General features: G+C 43.9%; 1 protein-coding gene across 1 annotated transcript; it reads right to left on the bottom strand.

Annotated features, from left to right (window-relative positions):
• Nucleotides 1–8,372: 8,372 nt before the first annotated feature.
• Nucleotides 8,373–21,570, bottom strand: STON1 (stonin 1). Its single transcript, XM_074168439.1, has 3 exons — nt 19,623–21,570; nt 8,813–9,015; nt 8,373–8,447 (listed from the first exon to the last, which is right to left on the bottom strand). Exons 1-3 carry the CDS (start codon nt 21,568–21,570, stop codon nt 8,373–8,375), a joined length of 2,226 nt encoding a protein of 741 aa, XP_074024540.1.
• Between the last annotated feature and the right edge of the window lie 274 nt (nt 21,571–21,844).

Here is a 21,844-nt window from a genome sequence, read left to right as displayed (position 1 = left end):
AAGGTGTCTTTTCATCCAAGCACTGAACAGCACGAGAAATCTTGGTATACACTGAAAAAATTAAATCATCACTGAGCAAGAAAAAAATATAAAAATATCTGTGAATAGGATTACTCATACTGACTGGCTAGCTTTGATACTGGTGATCTTAACCTAATATCAGTCTCCTGCAGCATAAAGTGCAACCCTGTAGTGATTTTCATGCTTATGGATTTTGTTAACATGTAACTCCACTTCTAAGAGAAGAAGCTGAGGCACAGACACACAAAATCACAGAATCATAGAATGGTTTGGGTTGGAAGGGACCTTAAAAACTATCGAGTCCCAGCCCCCCTGCCATGGGCAGGGACACCTCCCACCAGACCAGGTTGCTCAAAGCCCCATCCAGCCTGGCCTTGAACACCTCCAGGGATGGGGCATCCACAGCTTCTCTGGGCAACCTGTTCCAGTGTCTCACAAACCTCACAGGAAATAATTTCTTCCTAAAGTCTAATCTAAATCTCCTCTCCTTTAGGTTGAACTTCATGAGCTTTTCAATATCTTGCCCAAGCTCACAAACAGCAGTTGGGACTAGCATCCAGGTTTTATCAGTCTTGGTTCAGCTTCTATTCAGCTCTCCCCTGAGTTGCAGTCTCTTTAACAGCTCACGGGAGTTTTAGAAGTCAGGCTATCGGAAAGATTAGCATGCTGTTCAAACCCTCCTGATTTTTCAGGGTTTTTTGTCAGCATTTGGGATAGTGTTGCTTAAGGACACCTCAAACCTCCGTTTACTGGACAGGTTTTAATTTGTAATTATTTATACTCCTCTTAGTACATGATGTCTAGGGAAGATTTATTTTTGGATGATGAACCTTTATTAATCATTAAAAAAAAAAATTGCCATTTTAAAATGCCTTCCCTCTAGAAACAGAGCCTTCAACAAACTCAGATGCTTGGTAGTGAATGCCCTCTTCTGTTTAAATCCAGCATTGCTGCTGTAGACGAAAACGGCTACTCAACTGCAGGACTGCAGAATCCTTCTCAAGGCATATTTTACAAATGCTATCTTGCCCTTCTTTCCAATTAAAGTAATCATTCTTAGGAGGAACCGGTTGCAGAATCCGGGCAGTCCTCATGGAGATGCCTTGGCATGGGCAGAGCTGTAATTTCATTTTGAAGGTATTCTCTAACATGTTCCCTTTGTTTTCAGCTGTTGACTCATAGATATATAGCGCTCTAGACCCATTTTATTAACAGTGTGATTTTGTTATAAGCGCCATCATTTCCATCAGAGTTCTGAGACAGGTAACACCGGGACCTGTGATTTGTTCCCGTTTCATTTATCATGTGTGACTCCTGTTTCTTCAAGGGCCTCTCCTTTTTTACTTGATTTAAACCACTTTATCAGAGGAACCGTAAAAAGAGCTGTCCCTTAATTCAATTTAATGACAAATTTTCAGGACATTGGGTGGTATAAGAAGGGCTATATTAAAATGGCAGTGCTGATGGATTGAATCCACTGAATAGCGCTGTGTATCTCAGCTCCTTGATAAGCCCAGAGGCTTGTGTAGTATGAGTAAGCCTAATTAAGGATGAAATAAGCCATGCCTTTCCTAAATACTCACCCTGATATGTATGTCTTATGTGGAGAGAGAGCATCGAAGGGAAACAGCAGCCACCAGCCACTTCACTGTCACTGGAGAAGGACCAGCTACAGGGACATGCAGAACCCCACAGAGACAGGGTGCAGCAGGAGGGTAAGTGCCACCAGAAACACCATTCCTCCATACTGGAATTAGCTGCTGGGAGTTCAGTCGAGCAGACAATTGCAGAAGTCCAGCAGCTTTAGCACAAAGTTAAGTAAGAGCAGAGCAGCATGTTTTGGCCAAGGCCAGTTTGCTCTGTCTAACTTTTCGCTTGGTGATTTGGAGAGGAGCAAAGCTGAGTGACCATAGCAGCCCATTTCACCAGCAGTGGGTTTTGCAGCACCAACCAGTACCACTAAAATCATCTGGAAAGTGACTGAGAGACAGGTTGAGGCATGGTTTAACAGTCAGGTTCTCCTTTTTACTGCCTAATTGATACTAGTTTAACTCTGCTAAAGAATGACTCAGATAGATGGAGACTAACCTGCATTGCCATAGTGGGTCTTGGGAGCATTTTTATGAGGACCCCAATATTTGCTCAAGGTCATCATCTTCCTGAAGTTCCCTTTCAGACTAAGCATGGTTGGAGTTCCGCTGTCCTAATACTTGACTGTACACTCATTTTATTTTTTTCCCAGCTCTACTGTTGTGTAGATATGCTCCACACCCCTTTTGACAATATTAACCACAAAAGTAGCAGCAAAAAATATTCACTAGCTTGTTCCCCTGGCTCTGTGGAAACAGTTTCAATTAGTGTGCTGTGGCTTTCCGTGAAGGGGACAAAAACAGCCTTTCACCTTTTCTTTCCAGGCAGTGGATGGCTCCCACCATTTCAGATGAACTGTCACCTAAATCCTGGTGTAGGTGTTTATATTTAGACAGTAAAATCTACTCAACAGTAGTGACAGCAGTAGTGTACCTCTGGGCATCATCAGAGTAATGCCTACATTCTTGCGTTAAATCCTCCCTGTTCCTCTGCTAGGTTCTATTTGATACTTTCAGTGCATCTCCTACAGCATGACTGTGTCATCGGTCCCTCACATGAGCAAGATCTTCCAGTCCAGGAAGACGGGTTCCCATTACAGATGTGATGCAGGGATGCTCAAGACAGATAGAGCAAGTTCTTCTGCTTGGGGTGTGGTGGCAGCACCTACTATATGTAAGTGGGGCCAGCAGGCACCAGCTTGGCTTGTTCAGGTAGGGCACCTCTCACAGTGCCCCATCAGTCTCACACCCACTTTGCTGCATCTCCGGCGGCTCTGCCCATGTACCCTGTTCTTCAGCTGCTCCCAACTCTTCCTCTTCCCCAACCAAAGAGAGCATTTAGTTCATTCTTCCCTGGCAGCTACTTGCAGCTTTGTTCTCAATACGTTCCCTCAAAGGCACTTCTCTGCATGGGTTTCCTCAGTGCTTCTCTGCTTCAGTTCCTTTTATAGGGAAACTTCTCCCCTGGACTCAGAGAGGCAGCAGCTCTCCTTACCCCTTCCAAACAAGCTCTGCCCTTTCCTTCTGCCAGCTCCCTGCCTCCTCCCTCTTGACTCCATCACTGGTCACTCCATGGGTCTCTTCTGTTCCCAGCATGTCCCCACTTCAGGCTTTTTCCCCCTTGGACTTTCATTTTTGAATATAGAAATGGAAGTGAAAGTTATTCTGTATTAAACCCAAAAGGCCATCACAATGCAATGCAACGCCACACTGTACCTACCCACAACCTGAAATACCTAATCCCTCTGGGTTTTGTGGGATGGCAAAGTAGATTTGAACTGATGCTTCTTCTTTTCTTTCTATCAGTAAGGCTTCAGCAGGAAGCATGAACGTTACTTACAACGTGTTATGATTGTTGCTGTAAAAAAAATTACAGGTTGTTTTTACTAAGGAAAGAACAGGGATATAAAATAGCACATATGAGGCACAGGACATATTAGGAAACTGTCCCAAAAATAAATGCTTTCATGTTTTTACTTGTATCCTAGCAATTTACCATCTCAGTTTTTTTCATGTACCTGAATCATATTATTCACTGATACTTCTTAAACATTGCAAACTGTTTAGGCTCTGGAAGGGGACTATACTTCTGCTAGACACCATGCTTTCCATTTGCAGGTGCTCACTGAAGTGAATGAAGTGAAAATGGATGTTCACCATATTTTCCAGTGTTTCCCAGAACAGCTGACTGCTTTGCTACGGAAACAACGGAACAGGACAAGTGACGTGGTTATTTTATACTTTAAGCCCATTCTTTGAATGCTGCCCCACAAACCTCCGCCTTATTCCCATATTTTCCCACAGAGATTTCATCCTTTCCCTAGTAACAGCTCATTTCAAGAACAGACTTTGAAATTATGAAAGTCTTAAACAGTTGTTGCTACATTATATTCAAAAATCCCAGAGAGATTAGAGGAAGTACTCAATAGGAAAAAACACAGTATTCTTCGGCTTACTATTGTTACGCAAATATGGCAGGAAAAGGGCTTGCCAAAAATGATCATTAATGGAATATAGCGCATTGTCCAGCTTTCTGCAATTAGCTTTATCTAAGACAAGGAGTGATCTCCCCCACTCACACACAGAGCAGAACTGATGATACGAGATCAACCAGTTAATTACAGTAAATGTAAAACAAGCTTGATAAATTTCTGGTGAGGGGACAAGAAACTGCTAGTTTGAAATACAACTTTATTTTTTTAATCAATATGCAATCTACAAAATGTTATTACAAGATTATCAGCATGATCTGTTTATACTTACACTGACAGAAGACCCGAATAAAATTATATTTTCCATTAAGAACAACAGAACTGCTTCAGAGTTATCAAAAATATAGCTAACAACTACAAACTGCAGCAGTCAGTTACTGTGTTTAGTCAAGAAAAAGACAAATAAATGTAAAATAGAGGTGTGGACAACACCAAGTCTGTCAAGTAAAAGAAATGCAACTAAAAGCAACACATGAAAATACGTTTTCAGATGTAAAGTACTTTTGGACAATTAACAGGGAATCTGGAGAGAAAAAAAAAAGGCAAGGAGCATACGGATGACAGCAGCTTGGCATCACGTTCAATGGAGTGTGCACCATCATCCTCATTTCTCAAGAGCTGCTACACAGGGGCAGCTAGACCATCATTCCTAATCACTGCAAAGCTTCAGCTTTGACACCCCAATAACACCTCTTATCCTCTCTTTTGTGCTCTTTTCCGGTTGGAATAAGCAAGCATTGCAGGTTGCTTACTTACTAGCATCAAGAATCTTCTACAGTGGGTTATTTCCGCCTATTACCACTATCCCTTTCTTCTTTTTTTTTTTGCCTCTCCTTTGTTCTTAGAGACTTTGATGCAGATCCCATTTCGTCAGTTAAAAGACTTCCATTCACTTCAATGGGTGTTTGAATCCAAAATTACATCATTTACCTACAGTAATACAATTAGTATGAGAAAGATGAATGCAAAGAGAAAGTTTGCCAGTTTCAGCAAATACAACACTTTGTAAATAAGGCAAACACACTACAAAAATAGCTGTTCTCATTGATTTCTGTTTAACGTATAAAACACCCCAAACCCTGCTGGTTCTTTGTGAAGGAAACACAGATAATATCTAAATATTGCCCTGTAGTAAATGTTAGCGAATGGTTAGACTACTTATAGCCCAGTCAAACCCAGTATCTTTACTTGCTGTCGCCTCCTGTAGCCTTCATTGAAAATGTTAGCAAATGAGTCTTAACCATTGAGAATATTTGTTCAGGAGGTTATACTCAAAGGACATTAGACAGTGCAGAAGAAATGTTAGAAAAGGGAAGACAGGGTGTTTCTGCTTTGGCATGTTGTAATAGAACAGGAAGTTAGAATTTGATGAGGGGGAGGGGAAAGGCAGACAACCCAAACTTTCTTTCATTAAACAGCAGCCTATTTTTAAATATTCTGGCAGCAAAGCATACAAACATCAGTTTGAGACTGAACAGGGTAGTTATTCAGCTTTAGGCTGCACTAATTGTCAGGTTTAAACTGAAAGCCATGCATTGAGTGGAGTAACTTTCCTTCAGTGTGGCAATATTTCCGTGGAATGAACTCCCCGTGATCCTGATCCAATTCCGATTAAAGTTAATGGCGAGTCTTGCAGGCCTCAAATGGAAATCCAAGAACCTGTGACACAGATAAAACTGTAGCTTGACCTTAACGAGTTCTCTAAGGCTGAATGATCATTTGTACCACACCAGATATAACACAGATATAAGTCACCAGCAGGAAAGACAACTTGTAATGTGGCTGTTCATCACTTAGGCCATTCAAAGCAATAGCTTCTGCCTTGAGGGGCCAATGCTACGTGGGCTTATTAAACACATAGAATCATAGAATGGTTCGGGTTGGAAGGGACCTTAAAGGTCATTGAGTTCCAACCCCCAGGACATGGACAGGGACACCTCCCACTAGACCAGGTTGCTCAAAGCCCCATCCAGCCTGGCCTTGAACACCTCCAGGGATGGGGCAGCCACAGCTTCTCTGGGCAACCTGTTCCAGTGTCTCACCACCCTCACAGGAAAGAATTTCTTCCTAAAATCTAATCTAAATCTCCCCTCTTTCAGTTTAAAACTGTTACCCCTCATCCTATTGCTCCACTACCTAGTCAAGAGTCCCTCCCCATCTCTCCTGTAGCCCCCTTTAGGTACTGGAAGGGGCTTTAAGGTCTCCCTGGAGCCTTCTCTTCTGCAGGCTGAACAACCCCAACTATCTCAGCCTGTCCTAGACATCTCAAGATACAGCAGACACCTGAGAGAAGAAAAGCAGCCCAGAAAACCGAAGAGGCTAATAGATTTCGTAGCTCTGGCATAACCATGGACTTCAGCGAACTGCAGAGCTCTGACACGATGCTAAGCACAAATGCTTTGCCCTAGCGTACACTGCGCCCCTTAGTTCAGCTAAATACATAAAACCAAAATTAAATATGAATAAAACAAAACCAAACATGACTTGAAGGTGCTAATGGCTTCTCCAGTCAAAATGTGGATGGAGGATGCAAAAGCTGAGACATATTTGGATCACTGCTACACTCAAATGCTTGCTTAGATTTATAATAATATAATCTGCTAATAAAAAGGGATATATAGAGAAGCCAAAATACCATAATGGTTTATTTGGGGCTTTGGCAATGCAATACCCATAAAAAACCTGCCCTCAGGACTTACTAGAGAATGTATTACCCATTTCATTCTCAGCTCCCAAATGGGGGAAAAGTTTATTGTGATGAACTAGGTTCATATTATGGCCTTCTGTTTCCTCAGACTGGTAATTTTCTCAGTGCATATCCCACATATTTCTACTTTTGGGGAATAACATTTATCCGTATTTTTACACAGTGTTCATATAAACAGTTACAAGCTGTGACAAAATATAAAGTGAGCCTTAGTGCGTGGCTATATTTTTGTTCTCCACTAATTTCAGTTTGAAGTAAGGATAATTTTAGGAAAACTGCAGCCAAAAATAAAATAACCCAAAAAACTATCAGGAGCATTTTTTTAATTTATCAGATTGTTTCAGACCTGGAATTACATCCTGCAAAAAATGACAAAGGGGATAGTGGCTGAGGGGAAGCATGAAAACCTTTCCCTAAATGCCAATAATTTGTTGAAAACACTGTTAACGCATTGATACGGTATTAGTAGCTCAAGCTGCCTGCTGAAGCCTCACAGCTTCACTTCTCTTGCAATGGTCCATTCCTGCACTGTTTCCCCACAGAAAACACCTTTAAAGCAAGTAGCATGAGAACATCTCACTTCCCATGTGTTGAAAGCCTGTCTTCACAGTTACTCAAAGCACCAGATCCTGCAGTTTCCAAACCAACATCCGGAACTTGCATCCTAAAGGAGACCCAAAGCAAACGGTAGGAACCAGCCATTTCTTCAGTTCATGGGCAAAACTCTCCACTGGTGGAAATTCTCAAAAGCTTCATCAAATGAAACAGGTCTGGACTGATTTACGCTTGCTGAGGATCCGCCCCTTCTCTCACTTGCTGCAGCAGCAAGATTTTTCTAATGCTGGCACAGAAATTTCAATCACATCTGCCATATGGGGTTTTTTTGCCCAAGAGATTACTTTGAATGAACCTATAAAGTGCAGGGGAGGAAATGCTTGCAGCCACAGAAAAATGAAGGATATTATTGCAGAGGAACTTTTCCCATTTTACCAATGAAATCACTCAGTTTCCAACTCATTAATTGAGGCTCTTGTCAAGAATAATATTACAACTTGTTCTGTTCACATATATCGAGGGGAGCAGAAACATGGGGGACTTCAGCTTTCAAACACCACTAAAAAAAATGTAATTGGTCCTGGTGGACCTTACACAGATGCTGGTCTGCACAAAAGCGCTCCGGCAGATTTTATTGCTGAATCCAAGTGACATGAACTCTTGAGTAGCGCCGTTAGGTTTCAATATAGGGTATGAGATCATTCCCAAGTCATAGATACGCAACAGGAAAACAATATATTACCATCAGTCAATTAAGTGCTCACATCCTGCAGCTCTTTACAAGGAGACCTTACTCATACCAGTATTCCCGTGACAGGAAGTTTACTTGAACGCAGGCCAGTCAAACCAGTACTGGTTTGCAGAATCCAACCCAAAAGCTCTAAAAAAAGAAAATAATTCAATGACTGTGTTTATCCTAAACTAGGTCACTGCGCTTCTTCTAACAATAGAATTTCCTATGCAAATTGATTCCTACTAATATCCTATGACGGTGCCTCCTGTCCTCTTTTACTGCATTAGGCAATTGCCAGCCTTTTCCGGATCTTCTCCATCAAGCCTAATCCACTTCTTTTCAATTTCAACCTGTAGTTAGAAAACAACAACAACAACAAAAACCAGGTAGAATTAGCAAACAATCAGACACTGAAAGTGTGAGCTGCAGCAATGGCACGAATAAAAGCTTTGACTCAGAATCAAAACATTTCCAGACCCAATACATTTCAAAACCACTGCTCCCAAAAATAGCTCAGCTGAGGAAAAACAATGCTGCATTTGCAGTTCTGTTTTTCAGCATCATTTTTGATCAGACAAGGAATTATTTTTTAATGATTCTTTTGCTCAAAGTCATTATCACAAGTGCATGCAAGATACGTTTAGAATACAAAGCACTTGGAAACACTGTATGGGCGAGTGGGGAGGAAGAAGAGGAGGAAAAGCCCTAAAAATACCTGGCAATTGTAAAAAGCTTTCTGAACCAGGTGTTTCTGGGGCTGCAGGTCGCTCTCTACGCCCAGTGACTTGACTTCTGTTCCTGAGGCACAGGTCTCATGAACGACAAACTGGACGGTAGCAAATGGATACCAGTCAGATGGGATTTCCTGGTCTGATCCGAGTTCCAGTTTGTAAGACAGGCTGTGTGGATGATCTGAACCTTGGAAAAAAACAACACAAAAAACCATCAGTTAATTATCTTTTTTTTTGTTGTTGTTTACAATGCAAGGTTAATCTGCTAGCAAGAGAGCACAGCTCTGTCTTATTAATGCAGAGCTGTTGTGATGATAGAAGATCATTCTGTCTATAATCTTTAGCTCTGTGGGCAGAAGGTGGCTCCTCACTCCTTTTTTGTCTGCTTCAGCACACTTTTCACACTCACGGCAGTTTTACAAATTAATTTACACAAGAATTAACAGATGCTTCCAGCTTCTGATTAAGAGAAGAGTATTACAAAGTTAGGGATCAGTTGCTAAATTCAGAAGATCAGGGGAAAATCTTAGTTTTCCCTTAAAATTACATTTCTTACTCTTGTAGAAAAATAAAAACTGGAAGGCCTCAGCTCAGCCAAGGCAGAGGTGCTGCCCTGTGTCCAACCACCACCCTTTTCAGAGCTCTCTGCTGTAGGAATTTTACTGGAGTGTTTATTTCAAGTACAACAGCTATCTTGTGTAACATCATTTATTACAGTATGTCTATGGCAGGAAGATAAAGGTGCTGCTCAGAGCCTGCTCCAACAAGATATATCCCAGCTGCCAGGATAAGGGCTACCTGCGCTCCCTTTCCAGGGCTGTTACAGAAAAAGAACATACTCCATTTATTCCAAACAAAAGTATTACTAAAGTAACTGTCATGTTATAAAGCAGAGTCTTTATGTAGTACAGCATATTCTAAATTACAGTAACCCAGCCTTAGATCCTAGGGATCACTTGCTTAAACGTTTCTTATATGTGGCAACGGTAAGGAAAGCATTTCATAGAATCACAGAATGGTTCGGTTTGGAAGGGACCTTAAAGATCATCCAGTTCCAACCCCCCTGCCATGGGCAGGGACACCTCCCACTAGACCAGGCTGCTCAAAGCCCCATCCAGCCTGGCCTTGAACACCTCCAGGGATGGGGCAGCCACAGCTTCTCTGGGCAACCTGTTCCAGTGCCTCACCACCCTCACAGGAAAGAGTTTCTTCCTAAAGTCTAATCTAAATCTTCCCTCTTTCAGTTTAAAACTGTTACCCCTCGTCCTATCACTCCACTCCCTGATCAAGAGTCCCTCCCCATCTCTCCTGTAGCCCCTTTAGGTACTGGAAGGGGCTTTAAGGTCTCCCTGGAGCCTTCTCTTCTGCAGGCTGAACAACCCCAACTCTCTCAGCCTGTCTTCATAGCAGAGGTGCTCCAGCCCTCTGAGCATCTTCATGGACCTCCTCTGGACCTGTTCCAACAGGTCCATGTCCTTCCTGTGCTGATTTCTCCTCCTCCTGGCACACAGGAACACCAGGGTGAAAAGCCGGCTTTCCAAAGGAACCAGGGTCAGCAGGCTCACTGTGCGCATGACAACAGTATAATATAATATAATAGAATGAAAAGAATCCTTTATACTGCAGCTGCCTCTCCAAATTCTTCAGGGCAAAAAGTGGTAATTCTGCATTTCTCCTCCTCTCCAGGATTTTAAGCATCAGCACAGACAACTAACTACCATTTGGCTGCAGGCAGAAAAAAATACAGAGAAAGGATTGGCTGTATTTTGTGAAAGGCAAGGCTGGCAGTGCGTATTTGGTTTTCATCCATTTCACTGAACAGCATCTCAAAATTCAGGCAGAAATGTCCTATTCTTTATGCACTGGCTTTCTCCAGTGGCAGGAATCAATTTCTATCAGAATGAAGGAAATACTGAAGATGGAGTTAACATACACTGAGCTGTATCTGTCCAGCAGGAAAAATCGCTATAACACTCCACATCCACATCTCACAGGCATTTTGCAAGGCAAAGATAAATAATAAAAGGCTACATCCCCGTTGCTTCTGGGAGCCTTGGGCTGGGTGCATCCTCTGGTCTGTGCTGCAGGTTTTCCCTGCAACCTGCCTCACAGCCTGTTAGAATTTTAGGAGATAATTTATGTTTGAGCAGTCTGATGGGCAGAATTCTGCCACACGTGTCTCCAGCTTCACCAGAATGAAGCCTAACTCAATACACCATCCTCCAGATTTCATTCCAAGCCCGGCATAAAGTCAACCGGACCCTAAAAATGAAGGCTTAAAGAACATGAAATTCATGCTTGTCGTAATCATACTCACCAAAACATATAATTAGCCAAAAGGAAAACAAAATGTTAAATAACTAGTGTAATTAATAATTCCCTCCTCCTTCCTTGCTGTTACACTCAACAGCACAGTTAAAACTTGACTGCCTGGAAGAAAAGGTGAGGGAAGGGGAGAAAGGGATAGGAAGTGTCCTTGGGATTATCAGCCCCTAAACTTCAGATGGGGAGGTCTCCAGCTCTTTTTCTCCCCTCGCTTCTTTTTGCCATGTTTAATAACAACAGCAACAATCAGTAGCTTAAAAAGCCATTTGCTGACTGCCGGTGTTCCTCTCTCTGTTCGGTTGACACCAGAGGCATGCACACAGAAACACAGCAGCATTTACAGCCACCACTTTGGACAAGGGACATGTCACCGGGACATGTGTGGTCCTTCACCATCTGGAGTCTGCAGGTGGCTGATTCACAAGCATCCCCTGCAGGCTTGCTTCCAGCAGTACATTGCGCTCCATCCTTACCCTAAACGCTGCTTCTTTACATAACTGCTCGCCATGGACAAAGAAAACCTGAACTGGATTTCAGAAAATAATGCTATTACACACCAACTGGAGTCCTGCACCATGGAAGAGTATCAGCCACTGGCCACGAAGTCTCCCAGGCGTCTTTAAAGAATCATGTATCACAGTGGAGAGCCAGCAACCTCTCCCCACGTAGAACTAACTGCTGCTTTCTACCAAAGCACAGCTCCGATACACGCTTATGAGGAACTGGTTACAGAAATCACAGAATCTTCATGGTTGGAAGGGACCTTTGAGATCATCGAGTCCAACCACAAAAAAACCCACAAAAAACAAACAAAAAACCAAACACCAAACAAACAGACACAAACCAACAGTCTCAGGCACTAGAGCATGCCCTGAAGTGCCATGTCTACACGGTTCTTAAATACCTCCAGGGATGGTGACTCCACCACCTCCCTGGGCAGGCTGTTCCAGTGCCTGACCACTCGCTCAGGAAAGTCATTCTTCCTAATATCTAATCTAAACCTCCCCTGCCCCAACTTCAGACCATTTCCTCTGGTCTTGTCATTATTCACTTGGGAGAAGAGGCCAACACCCTCCTCTCTACAACCTCCTTTCAGGGAGTTGTAGAGGGCAATGAGGTCCCCCCTCAGCCTCCTCTTCTCCAAACTAAACATGCCCAGTTCCCTCAGCCTCTCCTCATATGACTTGTTCTCCAGACCCCTCACCGGCTTGGTGGCTCTCCTCTGGACATGCTCCAGCAGCTCAATGTCCTTCTTGTAGTGAGGGGCCCAGAACTGAACACAGCGCTCAAGGTGAGGCCTCACCAGCGCCGAGTACAGAGGCACCATCACTTCCCTGCTCCTGCTGACCACGCTATTCCTGATACAGGCCAGGATGCCGTTGGCCTTCTTGGCCACCTGGACACACTGCTGGCTCATGTTAAGTTGGCTGTCCACCGACACCCCCAGGTAAACCTCATCAACTTGAACTCATAAATGCAGCAGCAGATCCATAAAAGGGACTGGTAGGGATCACTGCAACTAATACATAGGCCCTGAGTTTGGGGAATGAATCTCCCCTAAATACACCCAGTACAACAGCACCTTTAAGGTGAGTGGGGAGAAGTAGGTGCCCAGCAATGGCGATCACCACAAAGGGATGGAAAACAAACTGAGCAGGACAGGCTGGAGAGATCAGATGAAAAAACCTCACCCCTCCTTGCAGACTTTGCAACCCACCTGCCACACCATAGAATCATAGAATTGCCTGGGCCAGAAGGGACCTTTCAGATCGAGTCCAACCATCAACCTAACACTGACAAAAAACATCATTAAACCATATCTCTAAGCACCACATCTACCTGTCTTTTAAATACCTCCAGGGATGGTGACTCCACCACTTCCCTGGGCAGCCTGTTCCAATGTTTGATAACCCTTTCAGTGTAAATATTTTTCCTAATATCCAGTATAATCCTCCCCTGGCGCAACTTGAGGCCATTTCCTCTTGTCCTATTGCCTGTTACTTGGGAGAAGAGACCGACCCCTGCCTTTCTACAATCTCCTTCCAGGGAGTTTTAGAGAGCGTTAAGGTCTCCCCTCAGGCTTTTTTCCTCCAGGATGAACAACCCCAGCTCCCTCAGCCGCTCCTCATCAGAGTTGTTCTCCAAACAGTCAAGGCACAACATTTCACAACCCACACACACTTAAAAAATGACAACCAGCACCCCAAAGCATGGCCCATGACCAAAAGCAGCATCCCTGTCACCTCCTTTTTATGTAACAGCCTACTGTGTAGGCTGTGGCTGTCATTTGTGTTTAATCAGTGCCACCTCGGAGAACGCTACAGGACAGAGTCCTTCAAATCACTCAAGCACAAAGGTACCCAATTTGCAAGCCTGTAAAGGTCTTATTCAAGGGAGTGCAATGCCAGGGGCACCCAGTGTGTGGCTGAAGCCTCAGGACAATAATACAGTACACAGAGACAGGTAGAACTATGACATTAGGGACTTTATTACTGAAATAGAGGAAGGAACAAAGTCGGAAACAAGTATTACAACCATCTGCCGGCTCCTTGAGAAGGAAGTTGAAGAAGGACTAAACAAGCGTGAGGAGGAGATGGCGCTTTGTCACTGAGGTACACAGTGACAGCCAGATCTGTATACCGCTGTGATGTGGGCTTTGTCCATGATCTGCTGCTGGTCATCTCTTGCTGTGTCCAAGCCCGTTTCTCCTGCACTAACACTCTCTTGGTCCACAGTCCCTCTTCCAGGCTGCCTGGACATGGTGGAACGATTCACCCATTGGGGTGAGCCTCTCCATCCTTGAATCTACCATCATCCCAGTAACAGGCTGTGGTGACAGCAACACCAGTGGTGAAGGCGACCAGAAGCAGCACCCTATGCCACAGCCAAACTGAGAGACACCATCCCATCTGTGGTACCACAACCCACCCAAGTCGTGTTCCTCTTGGCTCCCAGGACCTGCTCCACTCTCCAGTGGCGGTGCTGGGATGCAGCCTTGCAACACACTTACTTGACCTGGTCTTTGTGCTGTTTTCTGGGTTGAGACACACAGACTGCACAATGTCAGCAACAGGGAAAGGGTCCTTCATAGCAGCAGTTGCAACACTAAGATGACACATCATGCCCTGGCCAGTAAAGCGGTGTGCTCTGCCTCTCGGTCTATGGTTGACCAAGGAGCTGAGGAGAATGGGTTTGTCCAAGAGCAGCAGCATCTTGTATGGAGTCCGTTTGTGGTAATAGGAAAAGGGTGTAGATCTAAGGACTTCTGGAGGTCAAATTCAGCATCTTCCTGTTGTGGGAGGGAGGTCTATGGAGAAACAAGTAGCAATGGGAATTGTCTGGAAAATTGTTTTGTCTTCTGAGAAAGGGAATCCAGAAATAACCACTGCTTGGAATTTTCCTGGACAGGTATGTAATGGTAAATGTTGGATGGTAGATGTCCACTTGAGCCCAGGCATAAATGGGCCATTCCTCTTGGCCGGCTGCTGTGTAAGACATGGCACAGTTGTGGTTCAGTATCATATAGCACTTAAAAAAAGTCTCTGGGCTTATATTCCAGCTAACCCACACCCATGAGGTGGGTGCACTGAGAGTGCTGGGATCCGATGAGTTCTGGGGTCCTTTCTTTTCCCTAGGTGGTAACCTGCAAAAGCAGAGATGATGGTTTTGGGATCTGGGTAATAAGGCTACTGCTCCGGGTCCTCTGGAGCAGCCTCCACCAGACCTGTTTACTCCCAAAACACAGGGTTCCCCGCAGCCCATCCTTCTCCTGTACCAACGTCAACATCAGAAGGAGTTACTCACCACTTCACTTGTGGAGAAGTTCCTCTGCCCACTGCTGGGCTGTGGTAGGAGCATGGAGCAACTCTTCCCATCGACTGTCAGACAACAAAGTGATCAACCAATGTGCTGGAAGACGGTGAGGATTGCCTTAGTTTTCACCTAAAACTGGCCAGTCCTTGTCATCTCTGCTCCATGAAACTATTGTTTCCCAGGCCTTGTATTACACTGGAGTTAGAAGAAGAAAGAGAGGCTGCAGGTACAAGATCCTTTTGCAAAAAAAACCCAAAACAACCTGTAATGATGAATAAGCAAGACGTCGGCCAGAAAAGAGAAAAGATAGTAGTGTGGAATGACAAGTTGGATGAAGCAGGCATGGTGTAAGTCTGTACAGTTGCCCAGTGGAAGCTAAGATGACACATTCTGATGCGAGCCCAGCCATCCAAAATGTAGCCCATCAGGCACCATGGAGACATGCCCATCTGGCCTGATGGAATCGAATCACTCGTGAAAGGCAACCAGATAATTCGGGGAGGTAACTGAGCTTTTACGAGCTAACTCGGGGGACAGAAGCCCTGGGGTTTAGGTGTCTAGGCAAATTGTTAAGACTTTTGTGAATTCAGAGACCTGAGTCTGTCTTGTTTTGCATCTGAAAATTTGGCTCTTATTTCCTAAAAATGTGCCAAATTCTTGCTCTGTTTCTCTGAAGAATAACAACAGAAAAAGCCAAAACAAACAAACAGATCAGTAAAACTATGAAGCTAGATTCTAACTGTCATTTAGCATTCACATAGCACTTCACAAACAACCTAACTTTGCTGGATTTACTCACACTATTTATCCCTTATTCACCTGTAGGAGTAGCATTCAAGCAACCTTGATTTGGGAAAGGCTCGTGAAGGCAAGCAATTTAAGGCAAAGAAATGTGCTGGTTATTTTAGTTAAGTACTAATTCTATTTTTGCTCAAATAGGTCCAGTTCTCAAAGCCTTGTTTTGAAAATGAAAACATCAACAATTACTAAAAATAGATTTACATTAGGATTGTTAGAAGTTACCAATTCCTGCAGCTATGTCTAAATGGGTGCATTTATCCAACCTTCCAGGAGAAATGTTCAGGAAATAGGGCAGCGGGAAGGTACCACCACCAAGGAGCAGTTTGCAATGGTGCTGGGCAGGGATGGAGCCCACCTAACAAAGTCATGGCTTGCAGTTTCCACCTAGGCAGCTTAGTAAACAAAAAAGCAGCAGCTGGAGGTTGCTGGGAGCCCCATCACCTCCCACACTTGAGTCCACACTCAGATGCTAATGGCTGCCAGCAGCCACGAGCTCCCCGGGCTCCATTTCTCTGTCTTGCTTAATCCCTGCTCCCTCAGTGTGGCTCCATGAGGCAGAAGGAGCAATAATCAGCTGAAGAACTGTGGCTTCACACAACAGCCCGCAGAGGGAGGTGTCCTCGCAGGAAGCACCACAGGGCACAAACTTAGAAGGCAAGAGATTAAAATACAGCGTTTCGAAGCCTAGCATCTCCCCAGCTCCCTGGGCAATATGGGTGCATACAGTTTCTCCGGTGCAAAGACTGGCCCCAGTACCATGCTGAAATCATAGAATTTTCTACATTTCCTTACAGATGCTCCCATTTCACAAACATAGCCTCAATCTGCAGAAATTTCATTGGACCAACCCTTCAAAGTCTGCAGCTTTTTCACCTTTTTTTTTTTTAATAAAGTTAACACTCAAGCTCCAAACTCTCAGTTTATATTTTGGAATAAACAGAGGCAGCTTTTAAAAATCTGGGGTATCTCACAGCTCACATAGACTTTGCTTGGCCAGCGCTCTTCCAACAAAGCACTTTAGTAGAACCCAGTGGATACTAACGTATTTCAATGTCTATAAACAGAGTCACAGTATAACTGTAGGCAACCTTTCCCTTTCTTCTTTTTTGAGGAAGCCTTGGACAAAGGCTTTTTGAAAGCAAAAGCCTCAGCGTATTTTTCTCCCTGCAGTAAACGTCTTATGAAAGTTTACATATTTCTATTAGTTTGACTGCCTCCAGATTTTTGGCACGCCTTGGGACAACTCTATTTTTAAACTCTTAACTGCACACAGAAAACTTGATAGAGATGTTTAAAATTTGACCAGTATTACTACCAAAATGTTTTTTCAAAGGCATGAACATTTCAAGGATACAAATGATTTTGCAGATCTCAGCCAGAGGAATTATTCAAATGTCAAAAGTTTAAGCTACTGATAGAAAATAATGTAAAGCTGTAGAACGCCACAAAAAACAGTTCTTGCTTTCAAATAATATAAATCTGAAGTTAATTGTGCACATCAAATCTTAAGGTGAATGAACTGCAGGGAATTAAAGACTTTGGAAGACTTATAATCTTCTTTAAAATTGGCTGACTAAATTGCTGACTTGATTGTGCAGAAGCAAACCCACATTAAATAGCAAAGAATATTAAAAGCTACCCAAACAGTCAGTCCCATAAGCCTCGGGAAAACACCCGGGTCACAGCACCACAGTGCAAAGCCTCAAAACCTGGAGCACCAGACACCCAAGTCTACAGATTTGGAAGACCTGAAGAATCTTCTTCCCCCCACTGGTTCTCCTACGTCTCTCCATCAACTCCTGTGCCCTCTCTGTCCGTTTTCCAGCCTCCCCAACCCCTCATTTACTGCCTGCCTTTATCTTCCCCCTCTCTGTCATTTCTCTCCCCCCTCCAGCATTAATTCTGGCTTGGCTCCCTGCCTTGTGTTAGTCCGTCTGCTGATGCTGCGTCTCCTCCGCTCCCCCGCTGCCCGTCGCCTGGCAGCCACCAGCATCCTCTCCAAGCAGAGCCTGCGATACCCAGGGACCAAGCAGCATGGAAAAGGGAGGGCTCGGCCAACTCGGGAGGAGCCATATGGCATTAGCCACAGGTCCAAGCTGACCACAGCTTCTCCCAAAGCAAAAGAGATGGCATTAACACGACGTCATTTCTGAATCTGACCGCAGCAACATTCGTGCTGTTCCTCCCGTGGTGTCCGCATCCGTAGAAATCGAAAGGCACAATCGCTCAAGGTTTGAGAGACCTCATGGTCTAAGCAAAACCCACAAAAGGCACCAGTATTTCCATGCAGCATCATTAGTAAAAATACTAGCTCTCATCTGCCATGCAATAATTTATACTCTCAGAACTGCCACATTAGCATGTCGATACAGGATGCTTTCAAATGCTCTTTTAATACCAAAACCAATCTAGTTCATCTAGAGACTCAGGATAATATTCCCTTTTAATTTCATTTCAATTTTCACAGTTTTTCTGTTGATCCGTTAATTCTGTCACTGAAAAAACAGAGGTATTCAAATATCAAACTGTAAAAAAAAAAAAAGTCGTAATTACCTAAACAACAGATCAGATTAAATATAATTTACAATTAGATAGAAATAAGAAAAAAAATATCCTCAGGAGGTTTTTTTGCCTTTACTCTTGTTTTTAATAGTTTTCAATGAGAACTCTCACCTGCACACACATCTAGCTGTCAAAACATGAGCTTAGTACTAGCAAACCTGAAACCAGGACTTAAGAAGCTTAGATCTTTTCTGGACATTTTAAAGAGGTAGTTAGTCCAGACAGTTTGGCCACTACAAGACAAGGCCAATCCATTGGTTAAGACTTACCCCCTTCTTAAAAGTACAGATTGTACAGGTATTTTAGGCAAAATGCTTTAACAGATGCCCTTGTCTTACACAGATCCCCAAAGCCTCAGGTACACATAATGCATATCCAAGGAAAGGATCACGTGCCTTCATTGTACAGAACTTGAAGAATAATAATGTATTCCTCAAGAATTTTTATGCCTTTAGAAACGTACTACCTTGGGCAATTAATCTGGTAACATGACTAAAAACTGGAGTTTTAGAATCATATATTTATATTTTCTTTCCCCCCAAAAATCGTATTTTCTCCATTAAATTAAGGTAGATTATTTTACTTAGTGGGAAATTAACAACTCCCACGTGCATGACTACGAACTAAGCTGGTTTTATTGCTGCAAGTTTTTAGTGAGGTCCCACCACCAGAGAGGAGGAGGAATAAACTGGGAGTCATTTTTTGTCAGCACAGTTCTTGCCATAGACATGCAATCTCCACACGCAAACTCATCAAGGAGGTAACAGACAACAGCCTTAGCAAAAGCACACTCAACTACTCAACTTGCTACAGCAAGTCCACAAAACCTTCTAGTTACGTATCATACCTACCGTTTCTTAAACGATGCTAGAAAAGCCAAGGCGCAACAGTTAAAATACCACTTTTTTCTATTAGATGTGGGACATCGGGTGGGCAAATCAGTTCACTTACTGGTGTTTGCTTCCCATCCCACCACTGCTCAGCTGGTACATGCAAAGCATAAACCGTTCCCTCTTTCTTACTATGGATTTGAGGTTTACTCAGAATGGCGAGATCCACTTCCATGATACCACATGACAATAACACATCTGCCTCCATCCAATAAGGTAGGAAAATGTGCTTTAAAAAATAATTAAAGACTATATTTTCTTTTTCCAAAAAGGTTACTCCAGCTTCTACGAACACCACTGCACAGATAAAAACTCAAACTACGGAAGGTGACAGAGGTACACAAACATAAAAACGGTGAAGACATGCACCCAAGCCCATAATTTTATAGCACAAATTATTTACTTGAGTTTTTATCTGGAAGCCTGTCTATCTTCCACACAACAGCCCTGTAGGCACTCTCATATTTTGCTGTTCCAACCGAGACTTGTATTACGGGATCAGATTCGACCTCATGTAAAGAGCCAAGGCACGCTCTCCTATTCATTTTTGCTTTTAGGGACTTCTGTCTTTGGAGGTTCATGGTCCAAAGTGCTTTGACCCACTGCGTGGGAACGGGAAAGCGTATCATAACGTTTTCACAGGATTTCACAGAGGGTAAACGGGTTGGGACTGGAGCAGTTGAAGACATGTTTATAAAAGCCTGAAGTTCAACGTATGCCCCCTGAACCACCACCGCAGCCTTCACAGAGAAGGGAAGGTCTTGCCCATTATACCGTGTCCTGAAACGCATCAGTTCCAGCCTACAGCCATCCGGGGGTGTAAACTTAATAATGCGCGATTGCTCGAATTCCTGCGCTCTGACGCAGTTATGGAAATGGCAATCCAGAATGTCGATCCATTTCTTCTCCTCCTCCTTCTCAAAGTAACGCTCATCCCTTTTCTGGAGCTCCAGGTCGTTCAGGGTTAGAAAGCAGTCAGCGCTTCCGTTCACAAAGCACAAGCAGTAAATGTGCGTGATGACGGCACTTTCTACGAGTTTTCCCTCTGCCTTAGTGACTTTCCCCCAAAAATTATCCACTATTTCCAGAGTCATTTCTTGCTCTTCATAATTCCTCTTCTGTCTAGAAACGGTAGGAAGTTTCATAAGTTCTTCCTCAACTGTTACAAGGAAATCGGTGAAGTCATTATAATCCGTGGTGCCCAACTTCAACATCTGCTCAACCTCCGGCTCATGGATCACTTCCACTTTGGGATGATACCTCCTTTTCTCTGTGTAAGACACACATTCAATCTTCACGGTATGGATTTTTCCTGAGACGTTATAGCTCTCTAATTTAGGTTCGGACAGCTTGCAGTGTGGCTGCAGCTGGAATTCCTTGAAAGGTTTCTCCAGGCCCTTTTCGTAATACATCTGCAATACCCCTCCGGCTAGGACCCTAAGGTAAATGGGGCCCCATTGCCGAGAGGACATCATGTTCTTCTTCTCAGGAATCCTCAGCATGAAGGGCCAACCGTCTGCTTTCTGGCTCCTGAAGAGGCTGTGTGGGACGGCGGGGGAGAGCATGTGCCACGTGTGAGCGCTGGAGACAGGTGGGCATCCCACAGTGTCGCAGCTATCAGCTTGAAGGTGCTCAAGCCTCTCGCAGACGTAGCTGAAGGAGCCCTGGTTAAGGCTTTTCTGATCGTGGCAAGTTTCTTTGTCTTTAGGATGGCAGGCACTCCTGTCAAGCACTTTGTCCTTCCTGTGCGTGCTACCAGGAGCTGGTGATGTGCTGAGTGAGCATCCTTCCTTCCAAAAGGGACTGGAAAAAGCACAGTCACTCTGGAAGTACGGGAAGCGCCCCGGTGTCGACGACAACTCTCCTAACTCCTCGCAGCTTCCTGGCGGATTAGGGCTTCCTTCGTCTGTCGACTTGGAGAGCGAAGTCTTAACCAGATGGTCATTAGGCAAGGTGTTCAAGGGAAGGCTGCTCGGTTTCTGTGAGGAGCAAATGGATGAGCAAATCCCGGGTGAGGGAAGAAGGTTAACGTTTGATGGCCATTCAGGGATGGGATAAAGGATATGAACCCCAGGCTTTGGGATACATGGACTTCCTGGGTAGTCTCTGGTAGGTGTAGTGAGTGGAGAGTTACTGGGGGGTCCAGGACTTAGGTAGAAGTCAACGACAGGAGAGGAGAGTGGAGTGCTGCCTGTAGAAGATGACCTACTTGAAGACTCATGCACACTAGAGAGATTGAGTTTAAGGCCATTTGCTTTACAACTGCTTTGATTATCAACCAATTTCTGAGGCGACTGGAAGAGCGGCTCGTCATCGAAGGTGACCCAATTTGCTGGATTTGTGGAACACATCTTGCCGGAGAAACTTGAGGCACTTGCACGTGTATCACCCGCAAACCATCTACGAAGAAACAACACATGTGAACAGAAATAAACTCTCTTGAAAGACAAAACAAACCCAACCCTTAGAAAAAACAAACCACGCAAAGCTCAAAACGTGCACGCAGTTCACAAACCCAGCGTACTATGTGTTTTACATCTATAATCCGAGACAGATAAAAACAAAATTAGGAGGGTGAGAAGTGATTATTTTTCTGTTGTTGAAAAGCTGTAGCAACTCAGTGCT

Source organism: Numenius arquata, chromosome 2 (genome assembly GCF_964106895.1).
Source record: "Numenius arquata chromosome 2, bNumArq3.hap1.1, whole genome shotgun sequence".
NCBI lineage: Eukaryota > Metazoa > Chordata > Aves > Charadriiformes > Scolopacidae > Numenius > Numenius arquata.
Note: the sequence above shows the minus strand (reverse complement) of the source record. Positions and strands in the feature narration are given on the sequence as shown.